The sequence below is a fragment of the Bombina bombina genome, chromosome 1 (assembly GCF_027579735.1).
Source record: "Bombina bombina isolate aBomBom1 chromosome 1, aBomBom1.pri, whole genome shotgun sequence".
Lineage (NCBI taxonomy): Eukaryota > Metazoa > Chordata > Amphibia > Anura > Bombinatoridae > Bombina > Bombina bombina.
This window is the reverse complement of record NC_069499.1, coordinates 1329466567-1329489522: the sequence shown is the minus strand read 5'-3', so window position 1 is coordinate 1329489522 and position 22956 is coordinate 1329466567. Positions and strand designations below refer to the sequence as shown.

General features: G+C 41.3%; 1 protein-coding gene across 1 annotated transcript in view; it reads left to right on the top strand.

The window, feature by feature from the left end:
* Window positions 1–22956, top strand: part of LOC128664603 (rho guanine nucleotide exchange factor 40) — a 339695-nt gene that overhangs the window by 77156 nt on the left and 239583 nt on the right. The window contains exons 4-5 of the mRNA XM_053719420.1: window positions 19164–19287; window positions 21442–21535. Coding sequence (XP_053575395.1) covers window positions 19164–19287; window positions 21442–21535 — 218 coding nt within the window. The remainder of the gene's footprint in view (window positions 1–19163; window positions 19288–21441; window positions 21536–22956) is intronic.

The window sequence follows — 22956 nt, the reverse complement described above, 5'->3', positions numbered from 1 at the left end:
TACTTTTGCTTTGGTATTGGTATCCCAGAAGTAATGATGACCCGTGGACTGACCACACTTAACAGGAGAAAACAAAATTTATGCTTACCTGATAAATTCCTTTCTCCTGTAGTGTGGTCAGTCCACGACCCGCCCTGTTTTTTATGGCAGGCTAAAGATTTTTTTTTTGGATTATACTCCAGTCACCACTACACCCTTGGGCTTCTCCTTTCTCGTTGGTCCTTTGGTCGAATGACTGGAGGTGACGTAGAGGGGAGGAGCTATATAGCAGCTCTGCTGGGTGAATCCTCTTGCACTTCCTGTAGGGGAGGAGATAATATCCCAGAAGTAATGATGACCCGTGGACTGACCACACTACAGGAGAAAGGAATTTATCAGGTAAGCATATATTTTGTTTTTATGCTTGTGCAATATTTTTACTACCGGTATAAGAACCTAAAGTGGTTACTACACTAAGAGATAATTTGTGTCTGAGGGAGTGTATACATTGTGTCTAGGACTCTCTACCGGTTGTTTTCTGTAACAACCCTTATATACAATGTCATTGCATACTTTATTTTAAGTAAAAACTGGAACAAAATGTATCTTTGAGTCAGTTTCTGATATTCCCTCTAACTACATATATGATTATTTTGCAAATATGTTCCAGTATGCCAGGTCACTCAAATATCTGAGACTTGTATAGCTCATATTTTGCATACATATCTGCCGCAATTGTCCACTTTCCAAAGTAAAATTTGCCCTGTACTTTTCACTAAGAGGGAAATTACTGATTTTACTCCTGAGGCTACTATTTGTTTAGCGGCTGTCCCCAAACTAAGTAAGCGTAAGTGTAAATCTGGTGATTTACCTCAGTCTGAACATAATGACATATGGTACCATTATCATTTTCTTATAACTATCTACGTTGTTGTTACTTATTTATTGACTTATTAAGTCAATAAAGCATGGTACTCCCATCATTGCCAGGGAATGTAAACATATAGTTTTGTTATGTTAGTCTGCATTTTATATACTGTTGTACATTGTATGCGCTTTGGAATATTATTTGCATTAATGTACCTCATGCAGGTTCTGTACACTATTATGATCTACAGGTCCCTAAAAACTGTTTATGTTCAGCAGCACACACAATTTTTTTTTAGATAGGCAGATCTTCTGTCTCTGTAGATAGGCAAAACATTTATATTTCCTATGCTATTAGTTTACACAATTCTATATTATATGCCCCTCTATGTTTATACATTTCATGCCTTGTACTCTGCATGTTTAATCCAAATGCAGTCATGCAGGGTTTATATGTATTTTAGTACAACAGTGGAGATCCTTCTGAGAGAGAATCTATTTGTATCTCTTTTATACCCAAGTTATGTGTAAATTATATCTATGCATAAAGGTTCTATCATACAGATACTAAACATTGATCATGAATATTTTCACTATCAGTAGAGATGCTTTAGAGATATAATCTATTGGTATATTTTATACCATTGTATTGGTGATTTATATGTATGCACATTAGTTTATCATGTAGATACTGAGCATTAATCATGAATATTTTCATTAGCTATGTACATTGTGTATTTACTTTGTAATTATACGCAGTCTCTGCTGATTCTGGACATGGATTTACAAGTATCTACTGTGTATCTGTTGGTCTATATGTGCTGCTTCTCTAGTCAACAAGACCATATGACAGTGTAAATATGTGCATATGCTTAAGTAGGTACATGTATACTACATCTGATGCTTATGTCATGTACAGATGTATTACACTTTTGTATAAGTCTCTACATTTTAGGATCCAACAGTAAAAATAGTTTGGATATCCAGACTGATTCTCTGTCCTTCAAGAGATCAAGAGTTTTGTTCTCTTTGAACTAGAGTCCTCCTTATTGACCAGTGATCCTATCTAAATGTTGACTATGATCTTTAAAAGGTGGCTACATTTATAAAAGGATAGGGAAATAATGAATCCTAGTACCTGTGAAACCTCAGTCAAGAGTTTTTACGTAAATCTGTTCATTGTCGTCAGGGATTTACAGTCCTGTCCTGGATTTAACATCCCTAAACATATTGGTCATGGCTCCCACTTATATAATGGGAACATCCCTCAGTTTTTTTCCTGTTAATCCAAAGGGTCTGTTTATGGCTATTATAGACCTCAATGATTCTTATCTGCACATCCCTATACACTGGGATAATTTTCCGTTCCTGAGATTTGTATATCTGCAAAACACTGCCAGTTTGCCACTCTGTGTTGGATACAATTTTGCCGGTGATCAGAATCAGGACCTTTCAGTTGCTCCTCATCTGAATGACATACTAGTACAAACTTGTCAATAACTATTGCTCATACTCACAAGCTTCGGTCTTTTTAAGAGTATCAATGTACCTAAAACGCCTTATATCCTACTATAAGGGTAGCATTTACAGGAGTCATAATAAACTCAATCCTTATGCATCTAGTTTCCTGACGGAACTTCGCAATATAAAGATTCAGAGGGCATGTCTCTCCCTACAAAGAGCTACATTCCATCGGTAGCTCAATGCATGAAGGAGGTGGGTCTTATGGGTAGCTGCTTCAGACACTGTTACTTTTGCTCCCTTGAGACTCCTTTAATGGCTATCTACATTTCGAACAGATTTCTTTGGATATCTGTCAGATAATCTTTTTTTTGAGAACACAGTCTGTCTATGACCCTTGGGACATCCTTCCTTCGTCTTGGTATATTGTGCCGATGGACGTCAGTCTCTCAGGCTGGGGGGTGGTCTGGGTTTCTCGAAGAGTGCAATTTGTTTGGTATGCTCTAGAGGCAAGGTTGCCAACCAACATTCTGGAACTTTGATCGATCTACGGGCTCTTCAGTTCTGGCCACTGTTGAAGGAGAAATAGTTTATCCGTTTCCATTTGGTGGACATGAAAATTTTTCTGACGGAGGTCAGGAAATAAAAGATTTTAACCACCTGCCGTGCTCTTTATTTCATTCCTCGGCCGTCGGTGGCTCAGTGTATGGAGGTAATCGGACTAATGGTAGCGGCAGTGGACATAGTTCCAGAATTGGATCTGATGGCGTCTCGTCAGAACGCCAAACTTCCTTGTTACGGGTCCAGGTCAAGGGATCCTCAGGCAGTACTGATAGATGCTCTAGCAGTACCCTGGTCGTTCAACCTGGCTTATGTGTTTCCACCATTTCCTCTCCTTCCTCGTTTGATTGCCAGAATCAAACAGGAGAGAGCTTTGGTGATTTTGATAGCACCTTGGTATGCAGACCTGATGGACATGTCATCTCTTCCACCATGGACTCTGCCACTGAGACAGGACCTTCTGATTCAAGGTCCGTTCCAGCATAAAAATCTAGTTTCTCTGCGGCTGACTGCCTGGAGATTAAATGCTTGATTTTATCCAAGTGGGGATTCTCTGAGTCGGTCATAGATACCTTGATTCAGGCTCGAAAGCCTGTCACTAGGAAAATTTATCATAAGATATGGCGTAAATATCTTTATTGGTGCTAATCCAAGGGCTACTCATGGAGTAAGATCAGGATTCCTAGGATTTTGTCCTTTCTCCAAGAAGGATTGGAAAAGGGGCTATCAGCTAGTTCCTTAAAGGGACAGATATCTGCTTTATCAATTCTACTGCACAAGCGTCTGGCAGATGTTCCAGACATTCAGTCGTTCTGTCAGGCTTTAGTTAGAATCAAGCCTGTGTTTAAACCTGTTGCTCCGCCATGGAGTTTGAATTTAGTTCTTAAAGTTCTTCAAGGGGTTCCGTTTGAACCTATGCATTCCATAGATATTAAACTTCTATCTTGGAAAGTTCAGTTTTTAGTTGCTATCACTTCGGCTCAAAGAGTTTCTGAACTATTTGCATTGCAATGCGACTCGCCTTATCTTGTTTTCCATGCTGATAAGGTGGTTTTGCGTTGTTACCAATAGGAATATTAATCAGGAAATTGTTGTTCCTTCTCGGTGTCCTAATCCTTCCTCTAAGAAGGAGCGTCTGTTGCACAACTTGGACGTGGTTCGTGCTTTGAAGTTTTACTTGCAAGCGACCAAAGATTTTCGTCAAACATCTTCTTTGTTTGTTGTCTATTCTGGAAGACGTAGAGGTCAAAAGGTTACGGATACCTCTCTTTCTTTTTGGCTGAAAAGCATCATCCGTTTGGCATACGAGACTGCTGGACAGCAGCCTCCTGAAAGAATTACAGCTCACTCTACTAGAGCGGTGGCTTCCACATGGGCTTTTAAAAATGATGCTTCTGTTGAACAGATTTGTAAGGCTGCGACTTGGTCTTCGCTTCATACCTTTTCCAAATTTTCCAAATTTGATACTTTTGCTTCTTCGGAGGCTATTTTTGGGAGAAAAGTTCTTCAAGCAGTGGTGCCTTCTGTTTAACCATCTGTCTTGTCCCTCCCGTTCATCCGTGTCTTGTAGCTTTGGTATTGTATCCCACAAGTAAAGGATGAATCCGTGGACTCGTCGTACCTTATAGAAGAAAAGTAAATTTATGCTTACCTGATAAATTAATTTCTTCTATGGTACGACGAGTCCATGGCCCGCCCTGTCATTTTTAGACATATTATATTTTTTTATTTTAAACTTCAGTCACCTCTGCACCTTATAGTTTCTCCTTTTTCTTCCTGTACCTTCGGTCGAATGACTGGGGGGTGGCGCCAAGGGAGGAGCTATATAGACAGCTCTGCTGTGGTGCTCTTTGCCACTTCCTGTTAGTAGGAGGATAATATCCCACAAGTAAAGGATGAATCCGTGGACTCGTCGTACCATAAAAGAAATTAATTTATCAGGTAAGCATAAATTTACTTTTCTTTCGGAATGATGGTCCACAGACCCTGCCCGGTTCTAATGACACCTCTACAGACCCTGCTTTGGGGTCGATTTATCAACCCCTTCGTCTGCTTACGACTGCAGGTTTTCACAAGAGAACCTGCAGTCCGTATTTATGAAGCAGCGGTCATCAGGCTGCTGCTTCCCTAACCTTTCACCACCTCTTAGATGGTGAATTTCAATCTCCCTGATCTTGTCCAACCGTGGAGATTGACAGCTCCTGCATGCACGTGATTGGCTGTGCGCGGGCAGAGGGCTGAATTGCACACAACGGCAAAATAGCGCTCGTGTGCAATTCTGAATTCCGGCAGCAGAATTCAACTCACCAGAAGTGCGTATGTGCGCTCCTGTCCGCCGCAGCTTGATAAATCGACCCCTAAGTATTTCCTACCTTTGCCTATACGTTAAAGGGACACTGAACCCAAATTTTTTATTTTGTGATTCAGTTAGAGCATGCAATTTTAAGCAACTTTCTAATTTACTCCTAATTTTCAATTTTTCTTTTCTCCAACATAGGTGTGTCCGGTCCACGGCGTCATCCTTACTTGTGGGATACTCTCTTCCCCAACAGGAAATGGCAAAGAGCCCAGCAAAGCTGGTCACATGATCCCTCCTAGGCTCCGCCTACCCCAGTCATTCTCTTTGCCGTTGTACAGGCAACATCTCCACGGAGATGGCTTAGAGTTTTTTAGTGTTTAACTGTAGTTTTCTCCAACATAGGTGTGTCCGGTCCACGGCGTCATCCTTACTTGTGGGATATTCTCCTCCCCAACAGGAAATGGCAAAGAGCCCAGCAAAGCTGGTCACATGATCCCTCCTAGGCTCCGCCTACCCCAGTCATTCTCTTTGCCGTTGTACAGGCAACATCTCCACGGAGATGGCTTAGAGTTTTTTAGTGTTTAACTGTAGTTTTTATTATTCAATCAAGAGTTTGTTATTTTGAAATAGTGCTGGTATGTACTATTTACTCAGAAACAGAAAAGAGATGAAGATTTCTGTTTGTATGAGGAAAATGATTTTAGCAACCGTAACTAAAATCCATGGCTGTTCCACACAGGACTGTTGAGAGCAATTAACTTCAGTTGGGGGAACAGTATGCAGTCTCTTGCTGCTTGAGGTATGACACATTCTAACAAGACGATGTAATGCTGGAAGCTGTCATTTTCCCTATGGGATCCGGTAAGCCATGTTTATTACGATCGTAAATAAGGGCTTCACAAGGGCTTATTAAGACTGTAGACTTTTTTTGGGCTAAATCGATTCATTATTAACACATATTTAGCCTTGAGGAATCATTTTATCTGGGTATTTTGATATAATAATATCGGCAGGCACTGTATTAGACACCTTATACCTTAGGGGCTTTCCCAAAGCATAAGCAGAGCCTCATTTTCGCGCCGGTGTGGCGCACTTGTTTTTGAGAGGCATGGCATGCAGTCGCATGTGAGAGGAGCTCTGACACTTAGAAAAGACTTTCTGAAGGCGTCATTTGGTATCGTATTCCCCTTTGGGCTTGGTTGGGTCTCAGCAAAGCAGATACCAGGGACTGTAAAGGGGTTAATGTTTAAAACGGCTCCGGTTCCGTTATTTTAAGGGTTAAAGCTTCCAAATTTGGTGTGCAATACTTTTAAGGCTTTAAGACACTGTGGTGAAAATTTGGTGAATTTTGCACAATTCCTTCATGTTTTTTCGCAATTGCAGTAATAAAGTGTGTTCAGTTTAAAATTTAAAGTGACAGTAACGGTTTTATTTTAAAACGTTTTTTGTACTTTGTTATCAAGTTTATGCCTGTTTAACATGTCTGAACTACCAGATAGACTGTGTTCTGAATGTGGGGAAGCCAGAATTCCTATTCATTTAAATAAATGTGATTTATGTGATAATGACAATGATGCCCAAGATGATTCCTCAAGTGAGGGGAGTAAGCATGGTACTGCATCATTCCCTCCTTCGTCTACACGAGTCTTGCCCACTCAGGAGGCCCCTAGTACATCTAGCGCGCCAATACTCCTTACTATGCAACAATTAACGGCTGTAATGGATAATTCTGTCAAAAACATTTTAGCCCAAATGAACACTTGTCAGCGTAAGCGCGGCTGCTCTGTTTTAGATACTGAAGAGCATGGCAACGCTGATACTAATATCTCTGAAGGGCCCCTAACCCAGTCTGATGGGGCCAGGGAAGTTTTGTCTGAGGGAGAAATTACTGATTCAGGGAACATTTCTCAACAGGCTGAACCTGATGTGATTGCATTTAAATTTAAGTTGGAACATCTCCGCATTCTGCTTAAGGAGGTATTATCCACTCTGGATGATTGTGACAAGTTGGTCATCCCAGAGAAACTATGTAAAATGGACAAGTTCCTAGAGGTGCCGGGGCTCCCAGAAGCTTTTCCTATACCCAAGCGGGTGGCGGACATTGTTAATAAAGAATGGGAAAGGCCCGGTATTCCTTTCGTCCCTCCCCCCATATTTAAAAAATTGTTTCCTTTGGTCGACCCTAGAAAGGACTTATGGCAGACAGTCCCCAAGGTCGAGGGGGCGGTTTCCACTTTAAACAAACGCACCACTATACCCATAGAGGATAGTTGTGCTTTCAAAGATCCTATGGATAAAAAATTAGAAGGTTTGCTTAAAAAGATGTTTGTTCAGCAGGGTTACCTTCTACAACCAATTGCATGCATTGTCCCTGTCGCTACAGCCGCATGTTTCTGGTTCGATGAGCTGATAAAGGCGGTCGATAGTGATTCTCCTCCTTATGAGGAGATTATGGACAGAATCAATGCTCTCAAATTGGCTAATTCTTTCACCCTAGACGCCACTTTGCAATTGGCTAGGTTAGCGGCTAAGAATTCTGGGTTTGCTATTGTGGCGCGCAGAGCGCTTTGGTTGAAATCTTGGTCGGCTGATGCGTCTTCCAAGAACAAGCTACTTAACATTCCTTTCAAGGGGAAAACGCTGTTTGGCCCTGACTTGAAAGAGATTATCTCTGATATCACTGGGGGTAAGGGCCACGCCCTTCCTCAGGATCGGCCTTTCAAGGCAAAAAATAAACCTACTTTTCGTCCCTTTCGTAGAAACGGACCAGCCCGAGGTGCTACGTCCTCTAAGCAAGAGGGTAATACTTCTCAAGCCAAGCCAGCTTGGAGACCAATGCAAGGCTGGAACAAGGGAAAGCAGGCCAAGAAACCTGCCACTGCTACCAAGACTGCATGAAAAGTTGGCCCCCGATCCGGGACCGGATCTGGTGGGGGGCAGACTCTCTCTCTTCGCTCAGGCTTGGGCAAGAGATGTTCTGGATCCTTGGGCGCTAGAAATAGTCTCCCAAGGTTATCTTCTGGAATTCAAGGGACTTCCCCCAAGGGGGAGGTTCCACAGGTCTCAGTTGTCTTTAGACCACATAAAAACATGACAACTGTTGCGTACATCAACCATCAGGGGGGAACAAGGAGTTCCCTAGCGATGGAAGAAGTGACCAAAATCATTCTATGGGCGGAGTCTCACTCCTGCCACCTGTCCGCTATCCACATCCCAGGAGTGGAAAATTGGGAAGCGGATTTTCTGAGTCGTCAGACATTGCATCCGGGGGAGTGGGAACTCCATCCGGAAATCTTTGCCCAAGTCACTCAGCTGTGGGGCATTCCAGACATGGATCTGAGGGCCTCTCGTCAGAACTTCAAAGTTCCTTGCTACGGGTCCAGATCCAGGGATCCCAAGGCGGCTCTAGTGGATGCACTAGTAGCACCTTGGACCTTCAAACTAGCTTATGTGTTCCCGCCGTTCCCTCTCATCCCCAGGCTGGTAGCCAGGATCAATCAGGAGAGGGCGTCGGTGATCTTGATAGCTCCTGCGTGGCCTCGCAGGACTTGGTATGCAGATCTGGTGAATATGTCATCGGCTCCACCTTGGAAGCTACCTTTGAGACGAGACCTTCTTGTTCAGGGTCCGTTCGAACATCCGAACCTGGTTTCACTCCAGCTGACTGCTTGGAGATTGAACGCTTGATCTTATCGAAGCGAGGGTTCTCAGATTCTGTTATCGATACTCTTGTTCAGGCCAGAAAGCCTGTAACTAGAAAGATTTACCACAAAATTTGGAAAAAATATATCTGTTGGTGTGAATCTAAAGGATTCCCTTGGGACAAGGTTAAGATTCCTAAGATTCTATCCTTCCTTCAAGAAGGATTGGAAAAAGGATTATCTGCAAGTTCCCTGAAGGGACAGATTTCTGCCTTGTCTGTGTTACTTCACAAAAAGCTGGCAGCTGTGCCAGATGTTCAAGCCTTTGTTCAGGCTCTGGTTAGAATTAAGCCTGTTTACAAACCTTTGACTCCTCCTTGGAGTCTCAATTTAGTTCTTTCAGTTCTTCAGGGGGTTCCGTTTGAACCCTTACATTCCGTTGATATTAAGTTATTATCTTGGAAAGTTTTGTTTTTAGTTGCAATCTCTTCTGCTAGAAGAGTCTCAGAATTATCTGCTCTGCAGTGTTCTCCTCCTTATCTGGTGTTCCATGCAGATAAGGTGGTTTTACGTACTAAACCTGGTTTTCTTCCAAAAGTTGTTTCTAACAAAAACATTAACCAGGAGATTATCGTACCTTCTCTGTGTCCGAAACCAGTTTCAAAGAAGGAACGTTTGTTGCACAATTTGGATGTTGTTCGCGCTCTAAAATTCTATTTAGATGCTACAAAGGATTTTAGACAAACATCTTCCTTGTTTGTTGTTTATTCTGGTAAAGGAGAGGTCAAAAAGCAACTTCTACCTCTCTCTCTTTTTGGATTAAAAGCATCATCAGATTGGCTTACGAGACTGCCGGACGGCAGCCTCCCGAAAGAATCACAGCTCATTCCACTAGGGCTGTGGCTTCCACATGGGCCTTCAAGAACGAGGCTTCTGTTGATCAGATATGTAGGGCAGCGACTTGGTCTTCACTGCACACTTTTACCAAATTTTACAAGTTTGATACTTTTGCTTCTTCTGAGGCTATTTTTGGGAGAAAGGTTTTGCAAGCCGTGGTGCCTTCCATTTAGGTGACCTGATTTGCTCCCTCCCTTCATCCGTGTCCTAAAGCTTTGGTATTGGTTCCCACAAGTAAGGATGACGCCGTGGACCGGACACACCTATGTTGGAGAAAACAGAATTTATGTTTACCAGATAAATTACTTTCTCCAACGGTGTGTCCGGTCCACGGCCCGCCCTGGTTTTTTTAATCAGGTCTGATAATTTATTTTCTTTAACTACAGTCACCACGGTATCATATGGTTTCTCCTATGCAAATATTCCTCCTTAACGTCGGTCGAATGACTGGGGTAGGCGGAGCCTAGGAGGGATCATGTGACCAGCTTTGCTGGGCTCTTTGCCATTTCCTGTTGGGGAGGAGAATATCCCACAAGTAAGGATGACGCCGTGGACCGGACACACCGTTGGAGAAAGTAATTTATCAGGTAAACATAAATTCTGTTTTTTATTATTCAATCAAGAGTTTGTTATTTTGAAATAGTGCTGGTATGTACTATTTACTCAGAAACAGAAAAGAGATGAAGATTTCTGTTTGTATGAGGAAAATGATTTTAGCAACCGTCACTAAAATCCATGGCTGTCCCACACAGGACTGTTGAGAGCAATTAACTTCAGTTGGGGGAACAGTGAGCAGTCTCTTGCTGCTTGAGGTATGACACATTCTAACAAGACGATGTAATGCTGGAAGCTGTCATTTTCCCTCTGGGATCCGGTAAGCCATGTTTATTACGATTGTAAATAAGGGCTTCAAAAAGGGCTTATTAAGACTGTAGACTTTTTTTGGGCTAAATCGATTGATTATTAACACATATTTAGCCTTGAGGAATCATTTTATCTGGGTATTTTGATATAATAATATCGGTAGGCACTGTTTTAGGCACCTTATTCTTTAGGGGCTTTCCCAAAGCATAGGCAGAGCCTCATTTTCGCGCCGGTGTTGCGCACTTGTTTTTGAGAGGCATGGCATGCAGTCGCATGTGAGAGGAGCTCTGATACTTAGAAAAGACTTTCTGAAGGCGTCATTTGGTATCGTATTCCCCTTGGGGCTTGGTTGGGTCTCAGCAAAGCAGATACCAGGGACTGTGAAGGGGTTAAAGTTCAAAACGGCTCCGGTTCCGTTATTTTAAGGGTTAAAGCTTCCAAATTTGGTGTGCAATACTTTTAAGGCTTTAAGACACTGTGGTGAAAATTTGGTGAATTTTGAACAATTCCTTCATGTTTTTTCGCATTTGCAGTAATAAAGTGTGTTCAGTTTAAAATTTAAAGTGACAGTAACGGTTTTATTTTAAAACGTTTTTTGTACTTGTTATCAAGTTTATGCCTGTTTAACATGTCTGAACTACCAGATAGACTGTGTTCTGAATGTGGGGAAGCCAGAATTCCTATTCATTTAAATAAATGTGATTTATGTGACAATGACAATGATGCCCAAGATGATTCCTCAAGTGAGGGGAGTAAGCATGGTACTGCATCATTCCCTCCTTCGTCTACACGAGTCTTGCCCACTCAGGAGGCCCCTAGTACATCTAGCGCGCCAATACTCCTTACTATGCAACAATTAACGGCTGTAATGGATAATTCTGTCAAAAACATTTTAGCCAAAATGAACACTTATCAGCGTAAGCGCGACTGCTCTGTTTTAGATACTGAAGAGCATGACGACGCTGATATTAATATTTCTGAAGGGCCCCTAACTCAGTCTGATGGGGCCAGGGAGGTTTTGTCTGAGGGAGAAATTACTGATTCAGGGAACATTTCTCAACAAGCTGAACCTGATGTGATTGCATTTAAATTTAAGTTGGAACATCTCCGCATTCTGCTTAAGGAGGTATTATCCACTCTGGATGATTGTGACAAGCTGGTCATCCCAGAGAAACTATGTAAAATGGACAAGTTCCTAGAGGTGCCGGGGCTCCCAGAAGCTTTTCCTATACCCAAGCGGGTGGCGGACATTGTTAATAAAGAATGGGAAAGGCCCGGTATTCCTTTCGTCCCTCCCCCCATATTTAAAAAATTGTTTCCTATGGTCGACCCCAGAAAGGACTTATGGCAGACAGTCCCCAAGGTCGAGGGAGCGGTTTCCACTTTAAACAAACGCACCACTATACCCATAGAGGATAGTTGTGCTTTCAAAGATCCTATGGATAAAAAATTAGAAGGTTTGCTTAAAAAGATGTTTGTTCAGCAGGGTTACCTTCTACAACCAATTTCATGCATTGTCCCTGTCGCTACAGCCGCATGTTTCTGGTTCGATGAGCTGATAAAGGCGGTCGACAGTGATTCTCCTCCTTATGAGGAGATTATGGACAGAATCAATGCTCTCAAATTGGCTAATTCTTTCACCCTAGACGCCACTTTGCAATTGGCTAGGTTAGCGGCTAAGAATTCTGGGTTTGCTATTGTGGCGCGCAGAGCGCTTTGGTTGAAATCTTGGTCGGCTGATGCGTCTTCCAAGAACAAGCTACTTAACATTCCTTTCAAGGGGAAAACGCTGTTTGGCCCTGACTTGAAAGAGATTATCTCGGATATCACTGGGGGTAAGGGCCACGCCCTTCCTCAGGATCGGCCTTTCAAGGCAAAAAATAAACCTAATTTTCGTCCCTTTCGTAGAAATGGACCAGCCCAAAGTGCTACGTCCTCTAAGCAAGAGGGTAATACTTCTCAAGCCAAGCCAGCTTGGAGACCAATGCAAGGCTGGAACAAGGGAAAGCAGGCCAAGAAACCTGCCACTGCTACCAAGACAGCATGAAATGTTGGCCCCCGATCCGGGACCGGATCTGGTGGGGGGCAGACTCTCTCTCTTCGCTCAGGCTTGGGCAAGAGATGTTCTGGATCCTTGGGCGCTAGAAATAGTCTCCCAAGGTTATCTTCTGGAATTCAAGGGACTTCCCCCAAGGGGGAGGTTCCACAGGTCTCAGTTGTCTTCAGACCACATAAAAAGACAGGCATTCTTACATTGTGTAGAAGACCTGTTAAAAATGGGAGTGATTCATCCCGTTCCATTAAGAGAACAAGGGATGGGGTTCTACTCCAATCTGTTTATAGTTCCCAAAAAAGAGGGAACGTTCAGACCAATCTTAGATCTCAAGATCTTAAACAAGTTTCTCAAGGTTCCATCGTTCAAGATGGAAACCATTCGAACTATTCTTCCTTCCATCCAGGAAGGTCAATTCATGACCACGGTGGATTTAAAGGATGCGTATCTACATATTCCTATCCACAAGGAACATCATCGGTTCCTGAGGTTCGCATTCCTGGACAAACATTACCAGTTCGTGGCGCTTCCTTTCGGATTAGCCACTGCTCCAAGGATTTTCACAAAGGTACTAGGGTCCCTTCTAGCTGTGCTAAGACCAAGGGGCATTGCTGTAGTACCTTACTTGGACGACATTCTGATTCAAGCGTCGTCCCTTCCTCAAGCAAAGGCTCACACGGACATTGTCCTGGCCTTTCTCAGATCTCACGGATGGAAAGTGAACGTGGAAAAGAGTTCTCTATCTCCGTCAACAAGGGTTCCCTTCTTGGGAACAATAATAGACTCCTTAGAAATGAGGATTTTTCTGACAGAGGCCAGAAAAACAAAACTTCTAGACTCTTGTCGGATACTTCATTCCGTTCCTCTTCCTTCCATAGCTCAGTGCATGGAAGTGATCGGGTTGATGGTAGCGGCAATGGACATAGTTCCTTTTGCACGCATTCATCTAAGACCATTACAACTGTGCATGCTCAGTCAGTGGAATGGGGACTATACAGACTTGTCTCCGAAGATACAAGTAAATCAGAGGACCAGAGACTCACTCCGTTGGTGGCTGTCCCTGGACAACCTGTCACGAGGGATGACATTCCGCAGACCAGAGTGGGTCATTGTCACGACCGACGCCAGTCTGATGGGCTGGGGCGCGGTCTGGGGATCCCTGAAAGCTCAGGGTCTTTGGTCTCGGGAAGAATCTCTTCTACCGATAAATATTCTGGAACTGAGAGCGATATTCAATGCTCTCAAGGCTTGGCCTCAGCTAGCGAGGGCCAAGTTCATACGGTTTCAATCAGACAACATGACAACTGTTGCGTACATCAACCATCAGGGGGGAACAAGGAGTTCCCTGGCGATGGAAGAAGTGACCAAAATCATTCTATGGGCGGAGTCTCACTCCTGCCACCTGTCTGCTATCCACATCCCAGGAGTGGAAAATTGGGAAGCGGATTTTCTGAGTCGTCAGACATTGCATCCGGGGGAGTGGGGACTCCATCCGGAAATCTTTGCCCAAGTCACTCAGCTGTGGGGCATTCCAGACATGGATCTGATGGCCTCTCGTCAGAACTTCAAAGTTCCTTGCTACGGGTCCAGATCCAGGGATCCCAAGGCGGCTCTAGTGGATGTGTTCCCGCCGTTTCCTCTCATCCCCAGGCTGGTAGCCAGGATCAATCAGGAGAGGGCGTCGGTGATCTTGATAGCTCCTGCGTGGCCACGCAGGACTTGGTACGCAGATCTGGTGAATATGTCATCGGCTCCTCCTTGGAAGCTACCTTTGAGACGAGACCTTCTTGTTCAGGGTCCGTTCGAACATCCGAATCTGGTTTCACTCCAGCTGACTGCTTGGAGATTGAACGCTTGATCTTATCGAAGCGAGGATTCTCAGATTCTGTTATCGATACTCTTGTTCAGGCCAGAAAGCCTGTAACTAGAAAGATTTACCACAAAATTTGGAAAAAATATATCTGTTGGTGTGAATCTAAAGGATTCCCTTGGGACAAGGTTAAGATTCCTAGGATTCTATCCTTCCTTCAAGAAGGATTGGAAAAAGGATTATCTGCAAGTTCCCTGAAGGGACAGATTTCTGCCTTGTCTGTGTTACTTCACAAAAAGCTGGCCGCTGTGCCAGATGTTCAAGCCTTTGTTCAGGCTCTGGTTAGAATTAAGCCTGTTTACAAACCTTTGACTCCTCCTTGGAGTCTCAATTTAGTTCTTTCAGTTCTTCAGGGGGTTCCGTTTGAACCCTTGCATTCCGTTGATATTAAGTTATTATCTTGGAAAGTTTTGTTTTTAGTTGCAATTTCTTCTGCTAGAAGAGTTTCAGAATTATCTGCTCTGCAGTGTGGATAAGGTGGTTTTACGTACTAAACCTGGTTTTCTTCCAAAAGTTGTTTCTAACAAAAACATTAACCAGGAGATTATCGTACCTTCTCTGTGTCCGAAACCAGTTTCAAAGAAGGAACGTTTGTTGCACAATTTGGATGTTGTTCGCGCTCTAAAATTCTATTTAGATGCTACAAAGGATTTTAGACAAACATCTTCCTTGTTTGTTGTTTATTCCGGTAAAAGGAGAGGTCAAAAAGCAACTTCTACCTCTCTCTCTTTTTGGATTAAAAGCATCATCAGATTGGCTTACGAGACTGCCGGACGGCAGCCTCCAGAAAGAATCACAGCTCATTCCACTAGGGCTGTGGCTTCCACATGGGCCTTCAAGAACGAGGCTTCTGTTGATCAGATATGTAGGGCAGCGACTTGGTCTTCACTGCACACTTTTACCAAATTTTACAAGTTTGATACTTTTGCTTCTTCTGAGGCTATTTTTGGGAGAAAGGTTTTGCAAGCCGTGGTGCCTTCCATTTAGGTGACCTGATTTGCTCCCTCCCTTCATCCGTGTCCTAAAGCTTTGGTATTGGTTCCCACAAGTAAGGATGACGCCGTGGACCGGACACACCTATGTTGGAGAAAACAGAATTTATGTTTACCTGATAAATTACTTTCTCCAACGGTGTGTCCGGTCCACGGCCCGCCCTGGTTTTTTTAATCAGGTCTGATAATTTATTTTCTTTAACTACAGTCACCACGGTACCATATGGTTTCTCCTATGCAAATATTCCTCCTTAACGTCGGTCGAATGACTGGGGTAGGCGGAGCCTAGGAGGGATCATGTGACCAGCTTTGCTGGGCTCTTTGCCATTTCCTGTTGGGGAAGAGAGTATCCCACAAGTAAGGATGACGCCGTGGACCGGACACACCGTTGGAGAAAGTAATTTATCAGGTAAACATAAATTCTGTTTTTTCTCTTGATATCTTTATTTGAAAATTAAGGCATCTAAGCTATTTTTTTTGGTTCAGACCCCAGGCAGCCCATATTGGTGGGTGAATTTATCCACCAATCAGCAAGAACAACTCATGTTGTTCACCAAAAATGGGCCGGCATCTAAACTTACATTCTTGCTTTTCAAATAAAGATTCCAAGAGAATGAAGAAAATTTGATAATAGGAGTAAATTAGAAACTTGCTTAAAATTGCATGCTCTATCTGAATCACAAAAGAAAAAATTTGGGTTCAGTGTCCATTTAACCCCTTAATGACCACAGCACTTTTCCATTTTCTGTCCCTTTGGGACCAAGGCTATTTTTACATTTTTAGGTGTTTGTGTTTAGCTGTAATTTTCCTCTTACTCATTTACTGTACCCACACATATTATATACCGTTTTTCTCGCCATTAAATGGACTTTCTAAAGATACCATTATTTTCATCATATCTTATAATTTACTATAAAAAAAAATATAAAATATGAGGAAAAAATGGAAAAAAACACACTTTTTCTAACTTTGACCCCCAAAATCTGTTACACATCTACAACCACAAAAAAAACACCCATGCTAAATAGTTTCTAAATTTTGTCCTGAATTTAGAAATACCCAATGTTTACATGTTCTTTGCTTTTTTTGTAAACTATAGGGCTATAAATACAAGTAGCACTTTGCTATTTCCAAACCATTTCTTTTCAAAATTAGCGCTAGTTACATTAGAACACTGATATCTTTCAGGAATCTCTGAATATCCATTGACATGTATATATTTTTTTTTAGTAGACAACCCAAAGTATTGATCTAGGCCCATTTTGGTATATTTCATGCCACCATTTCACCGCCAAATGCAATCAAATACAAAAAATCGTTCACTTTTCACAAATTTTTTCACAAAGTTTTGGTTTCTAACTTAAATTATTTACAAACAGCTTGTGCAATTATGGCATAAATTGTTGTAAATTCTTATCTGGGATCCCCTTTGTTCAGAAATAGCAGACATATATGACTTTGGCGTTGCTTTTTGGTAATTAGAAGGCCGCTAAATGCCACTGCGCACCACACGTGTATTATGCCCAGCAGTGAAGGGGTTAATTAGGGAGCATGTAGGGAGCTTTTTGGGATAGTTTTAGCTTTAGTGTAGTGTAGTAGACAACCCCAAGTATTGATCTAGGCCAATTTTGGTATATTTTATGCCACCATTTCACCGCCAAATGCGATCAAATTAAAAAAAAAGTTAAATTTTTCTCAATTTTAGGTTTCTCACTGAAATTATTTACAAACAGCTTGTGCAATTATGGCACAAATGGTTGTAAATGCTTCTCTGGGATCCCCTTTGTTCAGAAATAGCAGACATATATGGCTTTGGCATTGCTTTTTGGTAATTAGAAGGCCTCTAAATGCCGCTGCGCATCACACGTGTATTATGGCTAGCAGTGAAGGGGTTAATTATGTAGCTTGTAGGGAGCTTGCAGGGTTAATTTTATCTTTAGTGTAGAGCTCAGCCTCCCACCTGAAACATCAGACCCACTGATCCCTCCCAAACAGTTCTCTTCCCTCCCCCACCCCACAATTGTCCCCGCCATCTTAAGTACTGGCAGAAACTCTGCCAGTACTAAAATAAAAGGTATTTGGCCCTTTTTAAAAAAAAAAGAAGCATATTTACATATGCTGATGTGTATGATCCCCCCTTAGACCCCAACCTCACTGATCCCCCACCTAACAGCTCTCTAACCCTTCCCCTCTGCCTTAATGGGCGCCATCTTGGGTACTGGCAGCTGTCTGTCAGTACCCAGTTTTGCAAAAAATGTGCCTTTTTATAAAAAAAAAAAAAGCCCTTTTCTGTAGTGTAGCTTTCCCCCCCACCAAGACCAACCCCCCACCCCTTCCAGATCCCTTAGATTATATTATTAAAGTTTAATCTTTCTTTTTTTTTTTTTTTACTTTTTACTTTATGTTTTTCTGTAGTGTAGCGGTTCCCAGCCGCGCCCGCCCACCAACCCCCGTGCACGCGCGCGCTCCCGTGCGCGCCCCCGTGGGTCCCGCCCCCAATCCCGCCCCCCTCCAATCCATACAGAGCATCGATGGCCGCCCACCCGCCTCCCACGTAAGCTCCCACCCACCAACGATACCGGCCATCGATGTCCGGTGCAGAGAGGGCCACAGAGTGGCTCTCTCTGCATCGGATGGCCAAGGGGGGTTATTGCAGGATGCCTCCATATCGAGGCATCACTGCAATAACCGGAAAGCAGCTGGAAGCGAGCAGGACACCACACGTCCTCGGTCATTAAGTGTATTTTTTTTGAGGACGTGTGGCGTACGTCCTTGGTCGTTAAGGGGTTAAACTGAGAGAGATGAGAGGTAGGATTTTAAGCTCTGATATGGGTTCTTGACCTCCTAGTGGCGTGGAATATATACTTTGTTATAGAGGACTGTGGACCATCATTATTACAAAAGAAAATAATTTATCAGGTAAGCATTTTGTTATTAAATTATTTTGCTACTTAAATCCCCATTTACTTTTACAGTGCATTTTGTAGAAATTTTTTTTAGTCAAAAAACCTTCCTAAATGATTGTGATCAACCCCCTTATCCTTAAAGGGACATTATACACTCATTTTTTCTTTGCATAAATGTTTTGTAGATGATCTATTTATATAGCCCATAAAGTTTTGCTTATTTTTAAATAACATTGCTCTGATTTTCAGACTCCTAACCAAGCCCCAAAGTTTTATGTGAATACCGTCAGCTACCTTCTCCAGCTTGCTCCTGTTTGTGTAAAGGGTCTTTTCATATGCAAAAGAAGGGGGAGGGGGGGAGTGTCTTATTTGCCACTTGCAGTGGGCTTTCCAGCTACCTTTTCAACAGAGCCAAACTGACAGCTTCTAAGTAAGTTTTTAAACAGTTTTATACTGGATTTTTATATCAGTATCTGTGCATCTTATTCTTTATAGTAGTGTCTATTACATGCAGTTATATGAAAATGAGTGTATACTGTCCCTTTAATATATAAAAGGAAGTAATCAACCTAAATGAGTAAGAAAAGTTATTCTCATTTATTGCTTTCACTGTAGTGTAATTTATATGCATATTTATTTGAGCCAATTTCTCCTTCACTCTGAAAGTATACTTTGCTAATGAGGTTGAATAGTTATATACATGTTTTCAGATCATGCACTGATAAAAAAGATAGCCTCTGCCTTAACCGTGTTACCCATCTCTCTTGTCTCAGGAACCCGGGACAGAAATGGACGTGCAGTGGTGATAATCAGTACAAGGAACACAGCCTGGCTAAACCCTAATTGTACATCTGCAGAGCTGGGGCGCCTATTCCTGTATTTCTACAGCATTCCAAAGTACGTACTGAAAGTATATCACTGTAAATGTACACCAACTAATCATCTGCTGACATTATCTTACTTAAAAGGACATCCTAGTGAACAAAATGATTGGCCCCAGCTAACTGTATTTAACTCCCACTAAAGGGAGCCACAGCACATTACAGATTCTGAGCAGGGAATGCTACTCCAATTGGCTTTGTTCTTTTAGTATCCTTTATTGAAACACTTAGAGGTAGGCTCAGGAGCAGCAATGCACTACTGGTTGCTAGTTACTGATTGGTGGCTGCCTCTTCTTCAACAAAGGATACCAAGACAATTAACCAACATTGATAAAGCAGTAAATTGTAAAGTTTTAAAATTGCATGGTCTATCTGAAAGGAATGAAAAAGGAACAGCATTGCACTATTGGCAGCTTGCTGAAAACATCTAGTTAGCCAATCACAAGAGGCAAAAGTATGCAGGCACCAATCATCATTAGCTCCCACTAGTGTAGGATAATTGCGTATTGCATTTCAACAAAGGATACCAAGAGAACAAAGCACATTTGAAAATAGGTTATTTTAAAAGTGTCTTAAAGTTACATGCTGTGATTCTTGCAAGTTTAATTTTACTTTCCTATCCCTTTAAAAACATTCTTGCAGAACTTGCTTTATTGGTAGTGCTACAGACACCTGCACATGTACCTACATAGATATGCTCTTTTACAAAAGATACCAAGTGAACAAAATTTCTTAAAGTTTCTGGATTTTTATTTTGATTGTATGCTCAATCATAAAAGAAAAATGTTGGTTTTATGTCCTTTTAAACTAATAACACAAATATAGAGGCACCAGTACAAAAATATAATTAATTGTCTTAGAGCATTTTTGTTTTGTTTTAGAATGTCCCGTTAACAAAGATAACAATGAAAGCAGTGTCACTAGTTAAAGTGAAAGTCAATCCTAGCGTTGTACAAATCCACGGCTAAAAATTTTTTTGCTAAGAGGTGACGTTTTCACCTCTTAGCCAATAGCCGTGCGGTAAATCCGGTTCCCATGGGCTCCAAGCTGGATTTGCCGCACGGCTATTGGCTAGGAGGTGAAAAGTCACCTCTTAGCAAAATTTTCTTTAGCCGTGGGCTGCTGTAGCAGCTAACGGCGATCGGTTGAAACAAATAAAGGAGCTTTCTACATGAAGTATCTTATACTTCATGAATGAAAAGCCCCTTTATTTGTTTCAATAGTCAATCCTAGCGTTTGTACAACGCTAGGATTGACTTTCACTTTAATGCTAGTAAGCTAAATGGTTTTGTGTGTTACTGTTAAAGGGACACTGAACCCAAATTTTTTTCTATCGTGATTCAGATAGAGCATGCAATTTTAAGCAACTTTCTAATTTACTCCTATTATCAAATTCTATTCATTCTCTTGGTATCTTCATTTGAAATGCAAGAATGTAAGTTTAGATGCCGGCCCATTTTTGGTGAACACACTGTGTTGTTCTTGCTGATTGGTGGGTAAATTCACCTACCAATAAACAAGTGCTTTCCTTGGATCTGAACCAAAAATATAGCTTAGATGCCTTCTTTTTCAAATAAAGAAAGCAAGAGAACGAAGAAAAATTGATAATAGGAGTAAATTAGAAAGTGGTTTAAAATTGCATACTCTATCTGAATCACGAAAGAAAAAAATTTAATGAGTACTTGTGTCTTTAAAGGATTACTTTCTGTTATAATTTTTAAGCTAAACAACTAACATATTAAAGTTAATAAACATTAATTAAAACCTACTGACCTATATTTTCTCCAAAAAGAAGTTTCATAACGTTCTAAAAGTTATATCTTTTATTCGCCGATGATGTCACATTATCCTGCCCACTATTTTCAGCACTGCTTGTTCAAAATACTTAAAGCAATAACTTTGTGTTTAAAGCGCCATTTTGAAACCTAGGTATTGTAAGCGGATTGGTACAGAGCAAAGGATACCCATGGAGTGGGTTTGGAAAACAATTAAATTTGCAGACAAGATTTCTGATATACGGTAGAGATATGTTAATGAAATGCTATTGATAAAAAGCGTATTTGGGGTAGTTAGTTAGTAACAGGCATAGAAAATATTTACTTACAGTGTCCCTTTAACAGGGTGTGACTGTAGTATAACATACATCTGACTTCTATTCCTTTGCTTACAGGAAGGAACGCCGTGCATTAGGGCTGACTCTGCTTGTGGATGCGCGCCGATGCTCTCCGGTTCCTGCCTTGTTTAAAGCCTTTCATATCGTGCAGGTATTTGCTCTGTTAAATTACTTCATATAGTTAAATAGTTTTTTCTCTATCTCTCCATGTTTCGATTTGAGTGTTCTTTTACATGTCATAATAGTAATTTTTTTTATCATTTTAGTTATTTATTTTAAATATTCATTTAAAAGTTTGGATTTTAGAATAAGTTTGTTTTTTGGAATTCTGGATTTGGAAATTTGTACCTGATCAGCAGGCTATTTCTAGTATTGCTTGATACAGATTTCTTATCCTTGCGTACTCAAGATAGTGACTGAGTAACTAAAACCCCAGTGCGCTGACTTTTCAATTACATGTGCCTCTTTTTGTGTATTACTGTTAGTCTCATGACAAATTTATAAATATTTGTTTGAGTACGGAGCCAGAAAAGACGCATCGCCCTGGTTATGGAACACAGTTAATTATTTGAATGTGTGTTTGTTTAAAGCGTGGCCTGGAAAACATGTTTAAAATCTAAGAACCAAGCAAAAAATAGATTAAGTACTTTTTATGAGGTGTACATTATATCTGCATAGCAGAGTTATACTAAATCCTTCATTACTTTTAACATAGCAACATTATTAACCTCTTTGCTGCCACTTTCTTACAGAGCGGTGGTAATCCTCCTACCTCTAAAACAATTTCCCAGAATGATCCCTTCAACCTGAATCAGAGCACTGGCTGCCATATGTATATAGTAGGAAGGCACAAAAGATGTGATGAGGAGGAAGAAACGTAGAAAGAGTTTCATGCACCCTTAGGGAGGGGCAAATTTCTTTTGAAACTCCTAAAGGGACAGTCAACACCATAATTTTTGTTGTCCAAAAAGATAGATAATCTCTTTATTACCCATTCCCCAGTTTTGCTTAACCAACACAGTTGTATTAATACACGTTTTACCTCTGTAATTACCTTGTATTTAAGCTTCTGTTGACTGCCATCTTATTTCAGTTCTTTTGACAGACATGCATTTTAGCCAATCAGTGCTCACTCCTAGGTCATTTCACATGCATGAGCTAAATGTTTTCTATATCAAACACAAGAACTAATGCCCTCTAGTGGTCAAAATGCATCCAGATTAGAGACAGTCTTCAAGGTCTAAGATATTAGCATATGAACCTCCTAGCTTTAGCTTTCAACTAAGAATACCAAGAGAAGAAAGCAAAATTGGTGCTAAAAGTAAATTGGGAAGTTGTTTAAAATGACATTCCCTTTTTAAATCATTTAAGTTTTTTTTGGTCTTGACTGCCCCTTTAAAGGGACATAAAACAAAATAGTTGAGATAGAGACAAAATATAATAAGTAGTTTAATTACTTTACCTGCAAGTTTATACTGCTGTGCGCTAAAATATATATAAAATATTCTTCAATAAATGGATAGATATGTGCTTAGAATAAAATAAACTGTATTTAATGTAAAGCATGCTACA